This window comes from Ailuropoda melanoleuca, chromosome 10 (genome assembly GCF_002007445.2).
Source record: "Ailuropoda melanoleuca isolate Jingjing chromosome 10, ASM200744v2, whole genome shotgun sequence".
NCBI lineage: Eukaryota > Metazoa > Chordata > Mammalia > Carnivora > Ursidae > Ailuropoda > Ailuropoda melanoleuca.
Window position 1 is genome coordinate 98,131,488 of NC_048227.1, and position 22,031 is coordinate 98,153,518.

The window sequence follows — 22,031 nt, forward strand, 5'->3', positions numbered from 1 at the left end:
TTCTCTCACTGCCTTGCCCAGCCATAAATCTGTTTTTGTGCAGTGTCCCCACGCCTCCGTTGTGCTTGCTGCCCCATTCAGACCCAGTCCTCCTCACAGAACCATCTGGCCCCTGGGGGGTTGCCTCTTTTCCCCCTTTAGTTTCTCCTTCTGAGCAGCCGGCCTGGGCCAGAGACAAAGCAGTCCTCTGCTGTAAACTCTATACTACATATAAATGGAGACTTTGGGAATCTAACCCATCAGTTCAAGCCCGAGCTCGAGGCAGATGAAGAAAAGGTAAATCTTGCATTTCCCTCTGAAAGATGTTTTGCTGTGGATTTCAGTAGGTCCCAGTGGCTGTTGCGATTGTGGTGACGTGTTTGTGAATTCCTTCACGTTGCTGGACATTTCTGGGGGTGGTCATTGATCACAGTTTTAACAAGAACAAACATCATTCTTATTTGTGATTTCAGCTTAAAAAGCACATTTATATAATTGGGGATTAGAAGGGAATGCAAAAAAATAAAAGACAAGAACTTTTTTTTTCTTTTAGGTTCATGAGGTTGTGGTCCATTTTTAAAAATTGTGATATTTTATTATCCAATAAATAAAATAATTATAAAAAGTGTTTAGGCAACATATAATATTTGCTCAGTACACACAGTCTTTGCAGCATATTATTTATTCCAGAATGGCTTCACTAAATTCTCTGTCAGTCAGCTGTGGGCCTGGATGCACATTTGCATACCTAGTAAGAGAAATTGTAGGTTAACATACCTAATACATGTTACTACATGGTAGCATTCCTAAGACGGATTATTACAGGTTAGTATACCTCATACGTATTTTTTTCTACTTAAAGACACTGGGAGCTTTGAACTATTCTCTTTTTAAAAAAAAAAAGTTCACAGGGAATCTGTTGTTTCAGTATTTTCAGCCCTCTATCAACAAAGTTTTTAATGACCATAAAATTCCCTTAGTAAAGGAGTCGGGGTGCTGAACATTTGACCTATTTATTCTCTTTTCTGCAGACAAAAAATCACAGCTGAAGCATGACTGATAATATCTGTTCAATTTGCCAAACTCCTCAGGGATAATTGTTTCCCTTAGAGATTACCCTTCCTGTCAATAAATTCCTCGTAAATATTGAATAAATTCTCCTTCGTTCTAGTTTAAGGCTGGTTTTCTTCTGCCAGGATTGGCTGGAGATGTCCAACAGCTGGTAGGCATTCCCACATGCAACATGCAACAATGCACAGTATTCCCCGCCTGTCACCCCCCTTCTGCTTTTCTCTAGGGAGTGTTGTGTTCATTATCAAAACATGTCCTCGTGGGCATACATGTCAGTCTTTTGGCCAGACACAGTTGGGAATGATTCCTGCTCTCAGCCTGTGGTCAAGTCAACCTTCTACCATGCAACGTTCGTTCATTTAGTTCAACAGGTGTGTATTGAATGAGCCTGAAAGTTGCAGGCCTTGGGTGACAGTGTCTTGTAAGGGACAGGGTCCTAGGCTATGTTTCTGAAATATAACCTAACATAAAAATTAAGCTACTTAATTTCAAAAGTAGTAGGATGAGTTGAGGTTATAAGCTGCTGCTGGGGACTGAGCTTCCCACCTGGAGCCATTCCGTGTCTTTGAATCCTGGCCTTTGTGTGTCTTTGAGCAACTGACAAAGGGGGCCTCTCAATGGCAGTTTTGTGCCACTGACGTTGGAGAGCTTGACGCCAGTGCTATGTGTACTGGTCTTGAGGCATATGACCTTCATATCAGAGGGGCCTGACAAAGCAGGCGGCTGTGGGTGAGTGACCCTGGAGCTTCACTTTTGGGGTCATCACCGGGCCTTGGTCTTGAGCAAAGTAAACAAGCACAGAGGCTCCCTGCGATCAGTCCGTGGGAGGGGTCTCCGTGGTGGCAGCCAGGAGCGACTGTGGCCACTTCGAGTTCCTTAAGTTAAGCTGTAGCAGAGAAAATACTGACAACTTAGATTTTGAGCTTTTATTTTTAATTTTTACTTTTTTTTATAGATTTCATTTATTAGCGAGTGAGAGAGCACACACGCAGACAGGCGGAGTGACAGGCAGAGGGAGAAACAGGCTCCCCACTGAGCAGGGAACCCGATGTGGGGCTCAGTCCCAGGACCCTGGGATCATGACCTAAGCTGAAGGCAGATGCTTAACCAACTGACCCACTCAGGCGCCCCAGATTTTAAGCTTTTAAAAGGTGGGGTTCTTTAGGCACCTGAGTGGCTCAGTTGGTTAAGTGTCTGACTCTTGATTTCAGCTTAGGTCATGATCTCAGGGTTGTGAGATAGAGCCCCATGTTGGGCTCTGCTCTGGGCAGGCTAGGATTTTCTCTCTCCTTCTCCCTCTGCCCCTCCCCCTTCTAAGAAGAGAAGGTGGGGTTCCTGTGATCCCACTCTGGGGTCAGAGTGCTCATGGGGGCCATGTTTTAGTGGCATCTCAACCAGTGGCTATTCCCTCTTTTAGATATGTGTGNTAGGATTTTCTCTCTCCTTCTCCCTCTGCCCCTCCCCCTTCTAAGAAGAGAAGGTGGGGTTCCTGTGATCCCACTCTGGGGTCAGAGTGCTCATGGGGGCCATGTTTTAGTGGCATCTCAACCAGTGGCTATTCCCTCTTTTAGATAGAGCGCCCACTGGAAGGGAAGTGGTCAGTAGCGTAGCAGGTGCCGTTTCAGGCCAACGTGAGTGAGAGGCTGTTAGATCCCCCTGCTACTGCCAGAGTGAAAGATCTTTTTGACATTCCCCTCAGCCCCCCAATTTAAAATGCATATGTGAGAGTAGACTGAAGTCTCAGGCAGACTTGTGTCTGGCCTTACTGGAGAAACTTAGGGCCGGTGCTTCATTAACTTTAAAAGTCACTGTGGCACCCTCCAAAGAAGCTGTACGGAAGGCCAGCCAGCACATAAAAGGACGGTCAGCACCACTAGTCATTAGAGAGCATGCGCACTGCAGCTGCCGGAACGTATCCTCGCGTACCCTGCGACGGCCACTACCAAACACCCAGACGACAACAGTGTTGGTAAGAGTGTGGAGAAACTGGAGCCCTGCACGCTGTTGGTGGGCGTGTTACAGTGGTGCAGCTGCTGTGGAAAACAGTATGGTGGTTCCTTAAAAAATTAAACCTAGAATTACCACAGGAGCCAGCAGTTCCACTTCTGGGTGAATAGCCCAGCGGACCGAAAGCAGGGTCTCAGACATGTTTGTAGACTGTGTGGATAGCAGCGTCGTTCACAGCGGCCAGTGGGTGGGAAGCAGTCTGAGTGCCCACCGGTGGAAAAGTAGATGAACAGAATGGGGTGTCTACGTGCAGTGGAATGCGCCCCAGCTTTAAAAAGGAAGGGAATTCTGACCTAAGCTATAACATGGATGAACCTTGAAGTCATTCTACTACGTGAAAGAGGCCCGCCCCCAAAAGACGAATGCTATGTGATTCTAGTTACGTGAGGTACCTCGAGTATCAAATTCACGGAGACGGAAAATAGAATGGTGGGAGCTGGGGCTGCGGGGACGGGGGTGGGGAGTTTTAGTTTTGTGAGGTAAGAGTTCTAGAGACTGCGCAACGATAGGAAGGTACTGAACATGACTAACTGTACACTTGAAAGTGGTTCAGATGGTCAGTTTTATGTGATGTGTTTTTTAACACAATTTACATATATATAACATATATATAACATATATAACACACACACACACACACACACACACACATATATATATATATATTTTTTTTTTTTGAACGGGGAAAAGTCACAATTGAACCCACACTGCTCCGCACTCTCTGTCTGGCTTTGTGTTCCAGGGGTGAGCGCCGCCAGATGGCCACCCCCCCAGCCTGTCATCTCACCTTCCAAGGTGGGCCTCCTGCTCCTGCTTCTTGTGCAGAAAGACCGAAACATATGCTGGAGATAAACTTTTCATCTCTTTTATGGGGTCATCCTCTATAAGAGAAGTTATTTCATCCAAGGGCTGTTTCACTGTGATTCTATATTTGGGGTTTTGTTTTCACTGCTGAGTCCAATAGAGAACAATGCACTGTTGTCCTATCAGGATGATGCCCCCGCGGTCCCGTCGGGGTGCAGAGTCTGAAAGTTGTTTTCTTAATGGTGGTGACAGATGAGCCGTGACTCATGCCAGTGCCTCCACCTGCCCTCCCCTGAAACAAAGGCACGCATTTGACTACAGACTGTGTGTTGAGTTAATGGCCTTTACAAGATTGGATGGGCAGTTCTGGCTTCCTTTATATCTTCCAACACCTCTGATGAATCAGGCAGTTCACAGACATTTCATTTATTATTCTGACAGGGGTTCTGAACACTGGTTGTTTCTTCATCTAATTTATGCAAAACCTCTGCTTTTACCTTGCGGGAGCTTAGTGTAAAACACTTGGCAGTTCTCTTGTATTTCTGTTTTTCAGGATCGTTTCGTGGACTCCCTTGCCATCCTTGTTAACCATGCTGCCTTGTTCTAGGACCACGTAGAGCCTACTGGCCGTTTACGTCCCCTTCAGGTAAAGCCAGCTCACACGAGTTGGGGTTCACGTCAAGTGGCAAGAGTGTGATCAAGGTAATAAGTAAGTTTAATTGTTTGATCTGGTTATTTTTGTTTTAAAATGTGTTTGCTAGCTCCCACCAAAGTCAATCCATTAGACTTTTGTGGCTGTACATTTTTAGGTGTAAAAGAAGTAAAATTAAAAACCTACTAAATATATTTTGAAATGGAACTGGAAACATGACCTCTAACTTGCTTCAAATAGTGATATACTGGTTAGAATGAAAAACTGAGGGGGAAGGTTTGCTCAAATTTAGACTTGCGTGTTTGGCTTAACTAACAGACTCCTTGAACATGTTGGGGTTTTAAAGGGAATGAAAAGAATCTAAATTTTTTTCAGACATCGACATTGTGATAAGTCAGCTTCTAACTTTTTTCCCTCATCATGTTCTAAAATTAGGACCCTCAAAGGCTTTAGAGAGGCACTAGAAATTAGTTTTATTAAAATGTTTTTCTGCCCCAAACGACAGCTTTTATTCTCTGCCCCAACCTTGTCTTCATCTCAGCCTAGTTTTTGGGGACTTCTTTTCATGGTGTTCCTACTCTGTGTGATATATCAAAGCTCCAAAAGAGTGTGGTACCCGGACTCATGTTATTAAAAATGAGCCATAGTCTCTTCTGTTGGGGTGTGGTTTTTGCGCTTCTAGTAGCTTGTGTATAATAGAAATCTCTCTCTGATCACTGAAAAATCAGTATATCGGATTGCCAGAGCAAAGATGCTTTCCCCTCATGTTTCTTTCCAAGAGGCATTTATTCAGAACCTCTCAACACCAAGCTGAAAGGAGGCCTCTGCCTTAAGCTGATTTTTATGCCTATTCAGTGTCAATTAATGTCATACAACAAATTATGTGTTTCAAGTAACTAGCACATGGGTCTGCAATATTGTCTACTTGCTTGATGGACCAGCATGGCACGAAAAGAACCAATTCAGTAGGTAACTTTTGTCCCTACTTCTCTGAGTTGTGTGAGGCACAGGAAAAAAAAGTTGCTGGGTTCCTTCCTCATGTGTGGAACTTTTTTTTTTTTTCTTTTTTTAGACAATTCTGTCATAAGGGAATGCACCTTAGGTCATGTTTCTTACTGATGCTCCTGTTCTTAATTTAGGTTAAAATGGGGAACTCTGAGAGTCAGTACACCCTTCAAGGATCTAAGAATCATAGCAATACTATTACTGGTGCTAAGCAGAAGCCTTGCTCCCTGAAAATCCGCAGCATCCATGCGAAAGATGACAAGTCACTGCACGGGTGGGGTCACGGGAGCAGCGGGGCGGGCTACAAGTCCCGGTCCCTGGCCCGAAGCTGCCTTTCTCACTTCAAGAGCAATCAGCCTTACACATCGAGACTGGGCGGACCCACGTGCAAAGTCCCCAAAAACAGTGCCTACGCCAAGCACAGGACGAAGTCCTCAGGAAATGATTTCCAGGGCAGCAGCGCGGCCTTCTCCGCCGAGAACGGCTTCCACTACGTCGGGCACGAGCGGGCGGACGACCCCGTGGCCTCGAGGGACTGCAATGGACACCTTCTCAACTGCTACGGGAGGAACGAGAGCGCCGCAGCCACGCCGCCCGGCGAGGACCGCAAGAGCCCCAGGGTGCTCATCAAGACGCTGGGGAAGCTGGACGGCTGCCTGCGGGTCGAGTTCCACAACGGCGGCCAGCAGGGCAGGGGGCCCCCGGGGGACGCGGGCGGCCCGGTGCGGCTGCTGCGCTACTCGCCCACCTTGGGCCCGGGGCCCGACTCGCCCCCGGACTCGCGCCCGCGCTCCAGCAAGGGCAGCTCCCTGAGCTCCGAGTCGTCCTGGTACGACTCCCCCTGGGGCCCCGCGGGCGAGGCCAGCGAGGCCAGCGAGGCCGAGGGCTCCTTCCCGGTGCCAGGCACGCCCGCCCCCCGCCTCTGCGCCGACTTCCCGCCGCCCGGGGCCCCAAAGCCTTTCAACCAAAGCTCGTCCCTGTCCTCGCTCCGGGAGCTCTACCCCGCGCCCAGCCCCGCGCCGTCGGGCCTGCGGCTGTCCGACGAGTTCGTGGGCGCGCACGCCAGCCTCAGCCACCGCGTGTCCTTTGCCTCGGACATGGACGTGCCGTCCCGGGTGGAGCGCAGGGACCCCGGCCCGTACTCGTCCTTCACCCTCCCGTGCCGCAAGTCCAAGGCCTTGACGGAGGACGCCTCCAAGAAGGACACGCTCAAAGCCCGCATGCGCCGCATCAGTGACTGGACGGGAAGCCTCTCCAGAAAGAAAAGGAAGCTCCAGGTGGGTACACCTTAGGGTGGAAGGGCAGGTTCCCTCGGGCTCCCTGTCCGTAAAACTGGAGTGTTGCAGGAGCTGCCCTAGAGCTGGCCTGAGGCTAATGGAGCTCAGGGACTGAAGAGTTTAGTCTCAGACTGGGCGCCTCTTGTCTGCCGCAGTGAGTGGTGGTGGTTTTTCTCTTGAGCTTCAGATGTGCACGTTTACTCTTAACCCACAACTTCACGCTCTCTGATGCTGTGCAAGCTCACCTCCTGTGCTCTGGTGTGAACGCCACAGGCCCTGTCCGAAGACGTGGCCAGACTGTCCTTAGAAATTACAGCGTTCCAGTGAATTGGTCATCTGAAAATTTTGCTAGAGCTCGTTCTTGAAGCCTAAACAAAAAGGAGAGGTAGAGCGTTGTTATTTTGGGCTGAATCACCTTCCTGAACTTGACATTACTTTGGGGAAATTAACATTTTTTTTTGGTACATCAAAAAAAATTATCTGTATAATCTCACCACCTTCTTCTAATGGGGAGTGCAAACAGTTTTGAAAACATCTTGTACCCAAGAACATGTAATAACAAAAATATGATGTCTAATAAAATAAGAATTGTAATGATGAGACTACTTTTACATAATAATGAGGTATAAAGTCATAGCGGGGAAACAAAGTGGCTTAGTCACCAGGAAGGAAAGTAACAGGTTGCCTTTTTAGGTAACTGGGGGCAATTGCTAGGTTTTTAGCTCTTCTGCTCTTGGCTTTTCTGTTTTGTTGTTTCTACTTTTAGTTATTTGTAGAAGGAAGAAAGCTTTTTCTTTTTTTTTTCTTGCCCAGTATAAGTCGCATTGTTGAAGAAAATTTGAGTGGGCCGTTTGTCTCTAGTAAAACTGCGTTTTATCTATCCTAGATACATAGGTAATTATACAATTTTATAGAGCGTTAGGGGTGAACAAGAATATGATTTCCTTAAGTAGATTGTGTCAGAGCTCTAAAACTTACTAGTAGCTGTTTCCTTCTTATGCATGGGGTACACCACCAACACCCCTCCCGTGTTGTGCTTTGTTGCCCTTGGCTCCCCCTTTACCCAGAGATAAAGAACAGATGATCACTGTCCTGCCACGGAACTCTTCATATCGCCGAATGTAGTAATTTGCTGACTCCTCACTCCTCCCTTCTTTATACTCAACCACTGCCCAGTAGAAATGATTAGACCTTTTCTCTCAGGTCCCACGTCCCGAAGAGGTGACAGAAGTTGAGCCTAATGGGGGAAATAGTTCCTGCTTTCTCTGGGGCTGCAATCCCACACTGACAACTTTTGTGCCTTTTTGATTCAGGTGTTCTGTTCTGACTGAGGTGTAGTCGTCATTTACTGTGACCCCGAATTGAGCTGGTTATTCCACATCTCTTGTTTGCACAGAGTATGTTTCTCGTCTGTCTATGTGTGTGGCCTGCCTCACAGGCCGCTCTACTGAGTCTCATTCAGGTTCAGTTTGGCTAAAGGCAGACCAGTAGCCACTGTGTATTGACTGCGTTCCGTCCCACCCAGGCCCTCACTGTCCCCATGGGAGGTGATCTCCTTCATGTCTGGATCATCCAGAGACTTCGCTCTGAATGGTTTGTAAGCCTGGTTATATAATCAAAGAATCCAAAATTGAAAGCTGGAAAGGACTTTCCCCCTCATTTTAAAAATGAAGAAAGTAAGGCTTTAGGAATTTGAGGGTCCTCCCTGAAGACACATGGCTAGTTGTTGGAGATGCCAGGGCCACGGCTGTTTCTGCTAAACCTCATACCCGAGCTTTTTCCAATTAGACACATGGCCAACATATTGTTGATGGCCACTGGTAAAATTACTTTGGGTTTATTGAATGTTACAGTAAACTGCTTTGGATTTTTAAAAAGAGTGCTATGAAGGCAGCTTTTTAGTTTTGCTCCTGTTCCCACAATTGATAATATGTAAAGGTGAGCAAGACGGATTTTTCTGGCAACTATGCCACTTTCGTTAGTCATGTTTTTTTTTTCCTCCTTTGTTTTCCTTTCACGATTTATGGCAAAGTTCAGGTTTAGATCCTTAAAAATGTAGTTATTGCATGGGAGCAAAACTTCTGATGATGTGTTGTAATATGGCACCAAATGAATGCACATTCTCACATATGCACAAACTCCTGTCTGCCAGCAGGGCTAAGGTCCAGAAACCCTTACATGATGGATAGACTTGCTTGTTTTGATTTTCTAAGAGGTAATATGAAAAGAGCAACCCCTTCTTTTTAGGGGTTTTAACCAGTGAGGTGAGTTAGACCCTAAAAGGAGATACATTAGTGAAAAAGCATACACAACTGAAAAAGAATATCACACTAATCAGAGAGAGAGAGGGAGAGAATGTACTAGAAAGGAGTTATGTGTTTGATGCCAATAAACCCTTCATATTAATGGATCTGAACTATGAGTCCTTGTTCCTGTCCCGGGTGAACTTTCAGTTCTCTCGGTGAGGGTGGGCTGGGTTATGCTGAGGTAACAGAAAGCTCTCAGATCTCCAAGGTTTAGCACAAGCAAAGTTTCTTTCTTTCCCGTGCCGTCACTCTGATCTGCACTGTTCCTCTTTGGGACCCCGGGTCCACAGAGCAGTTCCATCTGGAACACCGCGAGCTGTGATAGCAGAAGGAGAAAGAAAATTGTGTGTTAGCTTTTAAAGCTTCCACATTTCACTTCTGTTCACATTTATTGGCCAAAGCAAGTAGCAAGGTCATGCCTAACTCGGAGGGAGGGAGAGGGAGAAGGAATGTCCGTGCCCTGGGCCTGGGCAGAGGGCCAGGCATATTTGGTGGGTAGCAGTGACAGAGGACATTCAGGATGTGGAGACCCTGGCCTTTGGGCCCTCTTCATTTTAGACCTCATGGCTCTTTGAGGGCTGCGTAGCCACAGAGAGTGGTTTCTACTGTGGGATGAAGGAAAAAGGCACGTGAAGAATGGCAAGGTGTGGATTTGAATACATTTTACTAGAAAGTGAGGCATGATCCAGGAGTTTTACCTCCCGAGAGTGACTGAACTCTCTTGAGTCCCTGTTTTCTCTTTGCTGTAGTGCCCTGGTCATGAAGTTACATTATCCATTGCTTATGATTATCTAGTTACAGGTAGAGAAATGGAAATCAGACTGCTTTGTGTACACGTATAACATGGCTCCTTGGTTTCACACCTGTAACATGGCGATCAGGAGATCTAGCTGAGGGGCCTGGGTGGCTCAGTCAATTGAGTGTCTGCCTTCGGCTCAGGTCGTGATCCAAGGGTCCTGGGATCCAGCCCCACCTCAGGCTCCACACTCAGCGGGGAGTCTGTTTCTCCCTCTCCCTTCTGCTTATGATCTCTCTCTCTCTCTCAAATAAATAAAATCTTAAAAAAAAAAAAAAGTAAATCCTGTTGAGGCAATTTAGGGATGGACGTCCATTCATTCATTCCAATTAGCTGAAAAATCAGTCACTGCTTATTAGGATTCTTGATAGAAAGCTTCAGAAGTGTGTTAGAAACTGGGAAAGTTCATGTCTAAGAATCAGTAATAAATGCTAAAACGCAATATTTTCCCATTTCTTACGGAGGAAAATTTGTCATGCTTTGCCGTGGTGGAACATTTAGAAGTCAGCACTATGACTACAACTGGAAGACTCTTCTTCTGAGAAACACTGTCAAGAATGTTTATAGGTCATATTTAAGTTTGGCACCTGAGCGTCTTTCTCTGGCAGAGTTTGGCTTGTTTTGAAACACCCCATTATAGCTCTTGGGGGTGTCTGAGGCATCCCGGTGTTTGGGGGCTGTGAGTCAGAGTCATAGTCATAGCTGAAATGATGTTAATGCTTGCTAAATGAGAAGTATTCCTTCACCTCTTGGGAGTTTTTGAAGAACAATAAAGTGACAATTTAAAAAAATCTGAAACCATTTTGTAAGTTTCTTCTCTAAGTGACTCACTGCAGCTGGCTTATTTGCTCTGTTCTTGCATAAGCATCTGTGTATAAATAAATCCGACTATGGGACACAGTGTAAACACAAGTGGAAAACAATATTTTTGTTAGTAATAGCTGTGCTTGGGGCTCAGTTGTGTATAGCCCCTGGGTATTTGGAAGCACTCTCCAATTGATGATTTTCCTACAAAAGATAGCAGGTACTTGCTACTGGATTTCTGGATGGAATGTCTGAAAGGAAAAGCCTCCTCACAGTGGAATATTCAAAATAAGGCCTTTGGTCAGTGGTCTTTGACTCATTTTTCCCCTCATTTTTATTTTAATGGGTAAGGCAATATAATGGAAAGCCTCCTTGCAGCTGAGGAGATGGGTATGCTTAGCACCGCTCTGCAGACTTACCTTAATCTAGGCTCTAAATTTGGAATGGTGGTGTCTTTTGAGTCTCAAATGAGGCTTTTACCTTCTGCTGAAAAATGTCGTTAGTGATGTTTACCAGTGAATGGCCTGTCTGAAAGTTATTCTTTTTGAATAACTAGACTTCTCTAAATGAGGAAACATTCCATGTTGTCAGCTCTCTGCATGGCCCCTTCAGGGCTCAGTGTGTTGTAGTCTCATGGGGGCAGCCATTCTTATATAAATATTAATTTTATTTAGAGCTGCCTGTGTCTGATTTTATGTTGTACACGCTGAAGGCTGGTTAAGAATCATGTCTTTGGTCTCCCCAATGCCTAGAATAAAATAGATGTTCGAATGAAAGGATGTAAGTAAATGAATATATTCTTTTCACAGAAGAAACACCCAAATTAAATAAAAAAATACTATTTATGAAAAACAACAGTTACTAGCAAATACTTTTTGTAGATGAAGAATTCCAGGTGCATGGTTTTTACTCTCTGAAGAAGGAAAGTAAGATGCGAGAGACCCTCAAGTCTTGATATGGGTAGAGGTAGGGAGAAGCTGGGGACTGACGGTTTTGGGCAGAGGAAGAGAAGTTTGTGTAACAACACCTGACAATACCCGAGTGCCTATTCCCTACCCCCCTTAATCCTGGAACTAGAGATTTCCTACCTTAGCTTTAAAAGGATCCAGGAGGAAGACAGACGGCAAGAGCATGAATTCCTTCCAGGAAGACACTGATTCACAGCAAAGAAATGTCAGCCTAGAAATCTTCACTGATGTGTTATAAATACACTAGTTAATGTCTTGATGCTCAGTATAGGTTAGATTTAAGATAGGAGTATTTTGTTCCTATCTTTAAGCATTGATTCCACCGGTTGTAGACTGGTTTTGCAACACTGTCTCTACAGTTCTTTCTGGTTTGGTGACTTGACCACTGAGGACGCATTTTTGTTAAAAGAATCCTGCTGTGCGGCAGCAGCATTAGTAATCAGTGGTAGGACATGTTTGCAGTGTTGGGGAAGGGACGCTTTGGATAAAGTACATAACCTCTGATGGGTGGTCGTCTGCATTACTCACAGGAGCCGAGGTCCAAGGAAGGCAGTGACTACTTTGACAGCCGCTCAGATGGACTGAACACGGACGGGCAGGGGCCCTTCCAGGTGTCTGCTTCGCCATGGTCTGGGGGCTCAGCTCAGATCCTGTCCCAGAGAAGCGAATCTGCTCATGCAATTGGCAGCGATCCCCTCCAACAGAACATTTATGAGAATTTCATGCGGGAGTTAGAAATGAGCAGGACCAACACAGAAAATGTAGAAACATCCACAGAAACCGCAGACTCCAGCAGCGGGTCCCTCAGCTCTTTGGAGCAACTCGATCTGCTCTTCGAGAAGGAGCAAGGGGTGGTCCGAAAAGCTGGATGGCTGTTCTTCAAACCCCTTGTCACTTTGCAGAAGGAAAGGAAGCTCGAATTGGTGGCCCGGAGGAAGTGGAAACAGTACTGGGTAACACTGAAAGGTAAGTAAGTGCATTGTTGACTCAGGGCCACTGGAATTATTTCTTCCAGCTGTCCCCTCTCCTAGGAAGCACCAGTCAGTCCAGTGTTAATTTGTGTCAGAGTGAAGGGATTTGATACAAAATCTCCCAGCATGCTTTGCTACAGATACTTTCCCAAACCTGGATAATACGGCTTATGTAATATTCATCTATATTATTCATTCTAATACATAGTGATTGAATTTAATAGTTATAGCTTATTATAGGCATTTCCATACCATTCTTTAATACTTTTTTTTTTTTTGCATCTGGGGGTAAAAATATTCCAAGTAAATAACCAAATGTAGATCCTGAGTATCCCATTCTGCACAAGTGTCCTTCTCAGCTTGTACGACAACGAACATCTGGATTATCTGATTTGTGTCCTCTAACCTTTATAAACGAAGAAAGTCTAATTGTTATCATCACAAACAAATGCCTTTTTTTTTTTTAATGTAAAGGAAATAGGAGTAAGGATTTGTTTTGTTAAGATGATGAAAGTTTCTTGTAAGCGTTGCCACTTGAAACTTAAAATTGCCTTGCTCACTGTGGATGTATAGATGGGAAGTGATCTAAGTGTCCTGAGGAGGAGCGAGTGTGGGTTTATACAGATCTAAAGATGGTTTACACAGATGCAAGCAGGAGGGCCCCTCACAGCCTCTGGCACTTTTGCACCATCATCTTGTGACTCTGTCAGAGGAACTGAGAGTGGTGTTCAAAGCCAGACCTTATCAGGCGGCAGCCTTCCCTATCCTGGGGGAGAGCAGAAATGGGAGCCCTATCTGCAGACAGTATGTGTGAAGGGCCTGGAGCCCTTCCACAGGGCTCCTTTCTTGCTTTTTCATCCCCCCTCCCCCATGTAGAAATTGTGAGCTGCCCCCACCCCCACCCCAGCTTTGGGGAGCTGGTACCATTTCATAATAACCCCGAAGCCTGCCTGAGAAAGGTGCACTTTGGAAGGCATTTTGTCTTTAAGAGGCACCTTTCCCTAGCAAACTGGAGGGTTTATAAAACCCAAGACCCAGTCCTCTTTTCCAGCCTGTGATACATTGTGGCTGAGGAAGGCCCAAGAGCTTCCCTCTCGTTTGGGCATCGTGGGCAGGCAGGATCTCACACCGAATGACGGGCGAGATTTGGAGAGTTGGAATAAGGGGTCGAGTGTAGCAAGATATAGTTTGAAGGGATAAGTTACGCTCTCAGGTTTAATAATCAAACAACCATCCAAGTATAGGATGGGGAGGTGTGGCTGCCCAGCATTACAGGGAGATTCGGGGGGTTGAGCTCTGGGCCGTTCCTGGAGTGCGTTTACAACATGATGAAGTCAAAAGTAAGTGTGATTTGAAAGAGGGAACGTGGGGCGCCTGGGTGGCTCAGTTGTTAAGCATCTGCTTTCAGCTCAGGGCGTGATCCCAGAGTCCTGGGATCCAGCCCCACATCAGGCTCCTCCGCTGGGAGCCTGCTTCTTCCTCTCCTACACCCCTGCTTGTGTTCCCTCTCTCGCTGGCTGTCTCTGTCAAATAAATACATAAAATCTTAAAAAAAAAAAAAAGAAAAATAAAAGAGGGAACGTGGTCTTTGGCTACCTCATTACAGATGTCCCAGTTCTGCCCCCACAGTGGTCTCTCCTCCCTCTGCCCTGGGTGGAGCTGGCCACTTCTGTCCTGGGGCGCACGATAGTGCAGGAGCCCTGTTAGTAAGCAAGAGGAGGATTCTTGAAGAGGTTCGACCTGAAGAATCTCTGACTGGAGAGGGGTGTGAAAATGTCTTCTCAGGAGAGCGAGCATCTGGGATTAATTATGAATCACAGTCAGAAGCTGCCTTCTTCCAGCCTGTTGTCTGAGAGAGATGCGCTCGACTCCACATGGGACATGTATCTGGTTTTTAAATTGTGTTTATTTATTTATTGTGTTTATTTTTTAATGTAAAATTTGTTTGTTAAAATGGATGCTTTGGGAAGTCACTTCCTGCCTGTTGTAATGGCTCTGAAACACACCCCCCACCCCCACCCCCGCCAAGGTGGAGGCTGGTGATGGGGTGTGTTTGTGTGTCCATGACCTGCTCTAAGAATTGGGGCCATAGGTGACAGCAGGAGGGTTTAGAGCCGGGCTGTATGGAGGGTGGCATCAGGACCCAGGAACATTTAGCTTGGAGAAGACAAGGCGGGGGTGGCAGTGAGCCACAGTCTTGTGGAAGGGGTGCCGAATTTATTCTGGTTCTTCAGGGGTTAGGACGGCACTAATAGTTGGCAGGCAAGCTGATTCCAAAGTGAAAGTACAACAGTGACCAGAGCCATGAGCCAGTGGAAGGACACTACCTTCCTGGTTTCCCTGCTCCTGAAGGCATTCTGCAGAGCCAGATCATGGGGGACTTCCTGGGGGAGGAGATTCAGGCAGGTTTCCCATAGACTTGGAAGAGCCCACCTCCAGGCTCCGGTCTTCCATCCTGGAAGCTACCGCAGGGACTCCTGCTGCTGACCCCTGCGGCAGGGACGGACCGGAGCGGTCCGACTGTTCCAGGATCTGCGCTCTTGCCTGTCCCCTGCTGCCTTGGTGCTTGCTCATAAAACACTTCAAGACCCACGGAGAAAGGGTGCTTTGTAAGTGTAAATGTTATCAAGCACACATTCCTTCCTTTCCTTTGCAGCCAAGGAAAGTCATGCGATAAAGATGTTTTTTTCCAGCATAACCTTTTCCATGTGGCTTTCTATACCTCTTTCCTCTGGGAATTCACTAGGTTGAGTTCAACTTTCTTGGCTTAGAATCCAAGTTGTAATGTTTGGACTTAACTATTTGGTTTAATCTTAGTTACACACACACACACACACACACACACACACAATCTGTGTGTATATACCCGCATGTACATTTAAGCAGAATTTTGAGTTCTTGAAGTATCTGGGGTGTTCTGGAGAGAGCAGCTATAAGCACGCCGTCTGGTTATACACCTGTGTTGAATGTATAGTGTGCTGAGGACATACGTGTTTTTTTAGGGCTTGGAGGATGTCATAATTTTTTATTGAAGGTAATTCTGCTTTCCATATGTCTTTTCCAATGAGTTAGGAGAGGGGTTCATGCAGTCATTTGGGGATGCTGGTGGTTCTGCCCTGCGGTGGGCATCTGGGGATGGCGTGATGAATGTGGCTTGGGAGGGTGTCAAGAAAAAGGTGGGTTTGAGGGAAGACGAGACTAATTCTCTTCTTCCACTGGTGATATTTCTACTGATACCTCGTCTATTCTCATTCTTCTACCGCTGTTCCAGTCTGTTTTCTCTTTCTGCTGCTGTGATGAGAACTTCCACTGGCAGCCCTCCAGGCCAATACCATCTCTTGGTGGGGACCGGGCTGGGCTGGTGGCCGCAAGCCCTGGGTGGGGGCTGCGGGGGCAGGAGATGCCACAGACAGGGGTGCACCCGTTTCCCTCAGCCTTATCACCCCAGCGTTGGAGAGACAGTTGAGGTTAACTTTGATGTAATAGATTGACAGCTGATTTCCTGTTCTTTAAATTTGAAGCAACAGAATTGCGCATACGGTTTTCCATCCTGGCCTGGGTCTAACATGACATGTCCTGTTTTGGTTTCATGCTGCCACGGTAGATGGGGCGTTTGGGTTGGCGGCATCTTGGCACCTGCCCAAGGTTGTGTTCATTTCCTCTAGATGTCATGACTCAAACCACAGCCGCTGGGCGTACAATGGTAGGGAAACTGGGAAGTGAGTGTTCACCCATCGGAAAGAATTTGGACTGGGCAGAACTGGCATGGGTCTGTCACCTTGACCCTGGCCCTTGGGTCCCCAGGTCATGGCAGGTTGCATACACAGCAGCAGTCAGACAGGACTTTCCTGATGGAAAGATGTGGGGACATTGTTTCTAAGTGCATCAGTGGCTGGAAAAAGAGACTGGCTCAGCCCTGCGGGAGCACCCTGGCTGGATACCTCCCGGTGCTTTCCCTTCTTCTGGAAGCCTTTCTTAGCCTTAGTGTGGGTGCCTTTTGTTTGCAGGAAGAAAGGTTGCTAGTGCTTCTGGAGATCATTAAGTACCAGGGAGGGGGAAAGTGCTGTCCCGGTGACATGCTTTCTGAGGTTAGAGCTACCTGCCAGCATCTTGTTCTCCTGGCTTCTGTGCTGTGCTGGATTCCATGATCTGATCTGTCCAGATTAAGATGGGCTTTCAAAGGAGGAAGTGAGACTGGCTAGCATGAAATAGTTGTTCTGTTTTGTTTTGTTTTTGTTGAAACACTAGGCTTTTATGAGTGAGGACTCCTAACTCAGAGGGGAAAACAGTCATGCAGTGAACCTCGTTCGTTCGCAGTGCAGCTGAGAGCAGGCTGGTGCTTCTTTCCCATCAGTGTAAGAGGTTGTGCAGAGCAGGGGCTTGGGGACCCTATTGGCCATATTTGGATGCCAGGGCTCAGCACATGGGAAGTGCTCAAAAGTAGTGATTGGATGAAGGTTTTTCAACAAGAGAACATACTCGTGAGCATTTTAAAATTTGCTTAAAAACTGGGAAAGTGGAGGGAAGGTAAGGGATACATTATAAAAGAAAGGGAGGGAGGGAGAGAGGGGAAAAAAGTGGAATGAGACAACCAGTCATGTAATATACAAAAGGAAATTCTGGTATCCAAAGTATGCATTGTTGTAGTAGCATGACTTGGGTGAAAAGGAGAGGTTTTTGTAAACATGGTATCATAGTAAAAATGATACCAGGCATTTATTGTCACTTACTCTGTCAGAAACTCTTCTAAGTTCTTCGATGGCTTGTTCGGTCGCCATAGCAGCCCCAGAAGTCAGGTGTGGTTATTAACCCCATTTTACAGATGAGAAACCCCAGAGGTTATACCACCGTGCAGGTCCCACAGCTGGGCTGTGGCCAAGCAGGGACCTGTGACAGATGTCACAGAGATGACAGAGATGTCATTTGCTTCTTTCTCTCCTAGGTTGCACCCTGCTGTTCTATGAGACCTATGGGAAGAATTCCATGGATCAGAGCAGTGCCCCTCGGTGTGCCCTGTTTGCAGAGGACAGCATAGTGCAGTCGGTCCCAGAACATCCCAAGAAGGAAAACGTGTTCTGCCTCAGCAACTCCTTTGGAGACGTCTACCTTTTCCAGGTACTGCCGAGCTTTCTAGATGGAGGGTGGAGGTGATGTCTTGTGTACTAGGAGGACTGGGGCGCCTGGGTGGCTCAGTCAGTTCAGCGGCTGCCTTCAGCTCAGGTCATGATCTCGGGGTCTTGGTTTTGGGGTCCCACATTGGGCTCCCTGCTCAGCGGGGAGCCTGCTTCTCCCTCTACCTGCTGCTCCCCTTGCTTGTGCTCTCTCACTTCCTCAAATAAAAGCTTTAAAAAAACAATTAAAAATCTGTATAGACTTCTCAGGGGCAAGTGTGAAATGATTAATTTGTGATTCAGGCAAAAATATCCTTAGTTCTAAGAAGTTTTCCCAGTAGGTCCTATTTAATGATCCCAGAGATCATTGGAAGATCAACCCATGGCTTGAATATGTGTAGTTTTTCTGGACATCAGGGGAGTGGAATCATAATAATTTGCTAAGAATCATAATAATTTGCCCATTCTGCTTTATTCAAACTTGCTTTATTGTTAAAATATTTTTCTTATGTGAAAATTACATATAGTCATTGTATCTGAAGTTAACTGAAGCGTAGAGAAAGAAGAACCCTTATGTATATCCCCAGTGCTTAATGACAGCTGTTTTAATGCTGTGTACTCCCCCCCCATTCTTTTATTGATTTCCTAGTTGCATACCGTAGATGAAATTTCATTTCCAGGTTTCAGAGTTTAACATTTTAAACCCTAATATTTCCGCGCTCTATTAAAATTACGAAGATGAGCACCTTTTAAAGCACAACATCGTGTGACGACACTGAGCTGAGTGGCCCTACCCTGGTGTTTGGATTAGTCCTCTGCTCTTGGCTTACAGCTTGTTAGTAGTTTGTCGTCCTGTCCTGTTTGGAGCTGCGTGATGATTTCTGCTGTGCTCTGGGCATTGTGTCAGACCCTCCGGAGTCCAGGAAGCCGGGTGAACCTGAGCTGAGTGGCTGTGTGTGTTTTTGAAATTGAACAGTTTTTATGAAGTGAAGGTACTTCTTGGGTTTTGCACATCAAAGCCCAGCCTCCCACTCTGTACAGGGCTTTGTGGTAAAACAATTCTAAATAGGTTTTTTTCCCCCCTGTGTTTAGGCCACTAGCCAGACAGATCTGGAAAATTGGGTCACTGCCATACATTCAGCTTGCGCATCCCTTTTTGCAAAGAAGCATGGGAAAGAGGACACGGTTCGGCTGCTGAAGAACCAGACCAAAAACCTTGTTCAGAAGATAGATATGGACAGCAAGATGAAAAAGATGGCGGAGTTACAGCTGTCCATAGTGAGCGACCCGAAGAACAGGAAGGCCATAGAAAACCAGGTACTGCTTACTTGTGTGTTGGTGGCAATGTTTCTGCCCCTCTGGGGGAGATCGTTTCTGTGGCTTCTTGTTTCAGGAACTTAATAGAAGCATTGTTGTGACATTGGTGATACAATAGGCTTTACCACCTTTGGTTGTCATATATAAGCCAATGGAATATTTTGTTACCAAGTTGTTTTTCGTAATATTGAACAGTTCCTTCTTTCCCGGCTGATTCTCTCACATATTGTCCCTTTCAGACCAAAATTTATAGTGTAAAACCACTAGAAGCTTAGAGAGGATTCTAGTACACGGGGTAGCTTTGGGAAGTATGGTTTGGTGTGACACAGCTGTTCCCAACTGTGGATTCCAAAAAAACAGTATATATTTTTTTCTGTTTATAACAGATAAGGTGCTAAGGAGAATGCTTTCTCTGGTCTCGTTCCACATTCATGTCATAATTAAATAGCTCATGTCTGTGCTGTTTGCATTTTGGAGGAGGAGAAGCAGCTTTTTAATACCTGTTTTCCTTTGCTCATGCATCTAAGCCCTTAGGCACATGGCCATGAAAGTTCTGGCATCTCTCTTCCTAAATTCAGGATGAACATCTTCTTTTTAGAAGATTAATCACGCGGTGGCTTGGAGGACAGATGGACACAGGGAGAGCCGTTAATGGGCAGGATGGCACTGGTCTGGATGGGCCTGGTACAGAGGGACACTACGGAAGTTTCAAAGTTTATATGGAAAACGTGTTTCAGAGTATATAATTTCTATAGTACCGTTGAATACTCGGAGTGTCCTGCACTCCTGAATTGAACTGTTCTCAGAATATGCCCTTTAGCTAAAGAGTACCTGCTAGCGGACTACAGACTACCGATTAACAAGGAACTGAGGAGGGGGTGCCAGGCGGAAGGTGGGGAGGTGGCAGGTGTTCGAGAGTTTGGTGGGAACACCACTACGGAGGAAGTGCTGCCACCCAGAGCTCACCCTGTGTCCTCTCTGCCCTCTGCCTGCTTCCGATAGGATCCTGCTCATGTCGGGGAAGAGTGAGGTGTTGACCCAGCTTTCAATCTGGGTGGTGTGTAGGGATGTGATGCTATGTCCAGTTTGCCTGGCAAACCAGAAAGCTTGCGAAGGAGAAATGGTTATCCTAGTTTTCCATGTACCGTGGCTCATGTGTGGTCCTGAATTTCTAGGATCCAGGAGCCGTGATAGTCTGTCTGTCCTCAGAGGTGAAACTCGTGGATTCGTGTTCCTCAGAGTGTTCAGGGTACCCCAATAAAACAATCTCCGGCTGGTTGTATGGGAGGAAGTGTGGTTTTAAAGGAAGTGTGGTTTTAACTTCTGCTGGCTCTCTAAAATTTAGCTTTGGAGCCACACTTTCGCCCCCTGAAGGGATGTCCACCTTGGAGTCTTTAGGTCCCTATATAATGCCAGAAGTTTAGGTTTAGGGAGAGAAAAGGGAAATCAGGCGATATTCAGAGGCTCCTGGCCTGTCCCTCCCCCACACCTTTTGCTTCCCTTTTCCTTTTTATGGCAGCAGGAAGTTCAAGCAAACTTTTAAAAAAAATACACGTTTTCATTAAATGTAATTTTATTCCATTAAATGCAGTTTCATTAAGTGTATTTTATAGTTGACAAACGATTAATTTATGATGTCTCTGGGAGGGGAGTAACTTTCACGTAAACTGGACACATACCCAAGAGTCTCTGATGGCTGGGTGGCCTGAAGAGAAGCTCTTTGAATTATTACTTGCAGCACATTATGCGTTCTTTGTCAGAATCATTACTTCAGTTATTTTAGGCACACTGTCCTGATACTGCTAAGTCTTCACTTCAGTTCTCATTGCCCTCCCTCACCCCCTCCTCCCCCGGCTTCTCCTCCCCCTGCCGTTCACACAGCTACCTTCTCATATTGCGCTTGTACATTTCAACCAGATTGATCTTTGGGAATTCCTCCTGAGAATTCCAGATTGAATCTTTGGGAATTCCTCCTGAGAATATTCTCCTCACCGTATCGGCAGTTTTTAAGGTTGACTTTGAGTCCTGTTTTCCCAGAGGTCTTTGCGGTGGGCCACGAATTACATTTGCTGTGCTCACTGTCCTTTGCTCGTTTTCCAGATGGCTGTAAACAGAGCTGTTAGCTCTTTCCTTGCAGATTCAGAGAGTGTGAAACGTGAAGGGGATAAAAATGCCCACGCTGAGATTTATTTTTATGAGATGATCTTTGACTAGAGAATGTGTTGTGAAGTTACAGAGGCAAAGGTGTTTTCAAAACCAAGACCAGTAAGAGCATGATCTCCCGAATATCCCGAAACTGTGTAGTTTTCTCTAAACTACCTTTTAAAAACTTCTTTAAAAGAGCAGTAGTGCTTTCTCCACTTACCACTTAAAACTCTCAACGTCACTATATTTTATCGTACATAAAAGACAATATTTATGTAGTGCTTTCCCCCAGAGACCCCCAGAACCTCAGATAGAGTCATTTATAGCCTAATAAGAGCAGAATTACAGAGTACATTACATCATGCACGATGAAGGCTCTGGAACAGATTTTCTTTGAAGTGCTTGGGTGGAGAAGATCATCATGGGCACCCTTTCCGAATACAGAGATAAAAGGACACTATCCTAGTAAACGGGAGCTTCACGGCTGGCGTGGTAACGTGCTCTGCTTGAAAGAGAGGGTCCCATGGCTTGTCCCCGGGGCCTTTGGAGATGGGGGGTGGGGTGGGCAGGGTGACGCAGCGCTCCTTTGAGCGTATCCAATGTGGAGCAGACCGTGCAGCCGTCCACATGTTGGATTCCTTTTGAAGTTCTGAGGGAGGAAGAGCTGTAAATTAAGCCCAGTTATTTTCCTTCCCCTTTATTATTTTAAACAAGTAAACAGGGAGGAAACCTCACCGCCCTTTGGCAGTCATGGCTTCCCCTCCCCCCCATGGCTTCGAGATGCGTCCTGTGTGTTCTTCACCGCCCTCCCCCCCGCC

The 22,031-nt window shown here is 46.2% G+C and overlaps 1 protein-coding gene across 8 annotated transcripts in view; it reads left to right on the top strand.

Moving 5' to 3' along the window:
- TIAM2 (TIAM Rac1 associated GEF 2) overlaps window positions 1–22,031 on the top strand; it is a 257,808-nt gene that overhangs the window by 147,161 nt on the left and 88,616 nt on the right. For 5 of the 8 annotated variants that reach the window (XM_002927152.4, XM_034669352.1, XM_034669351.1 and 2 more), the window contains 5 exons: window positions 4,415–4,563; window positions 5,653–6,795; window positions 12,200–12,635; window positions 17,583–17,755; window positions 18,844–19,068. In XM_002927152.4, coding sequence (XP_002927198.2) covers window positions 5,659–6,795; window positions 12,200–12,635; window positions 17,583–17,755; window positions 18,844–19,068 — 1,971 coding nt within the window. In that variant the 5' untranslated portion in view covers window positions 4,415–4,563; window positions 5,653–5,658. The remainder of the gene's footprint in view (window positions 1–4,414; window positions 4,564–5,652; window positions 6,796–12,199; window positions 12,636–17,582; window positions 17,756–18,843; window positions 19,069–22,031) is intronic. The other 3 variants (XM_034669356.1, XM_034669353.1, XM_034669357.1) reach the window with 1 other exon arrangement.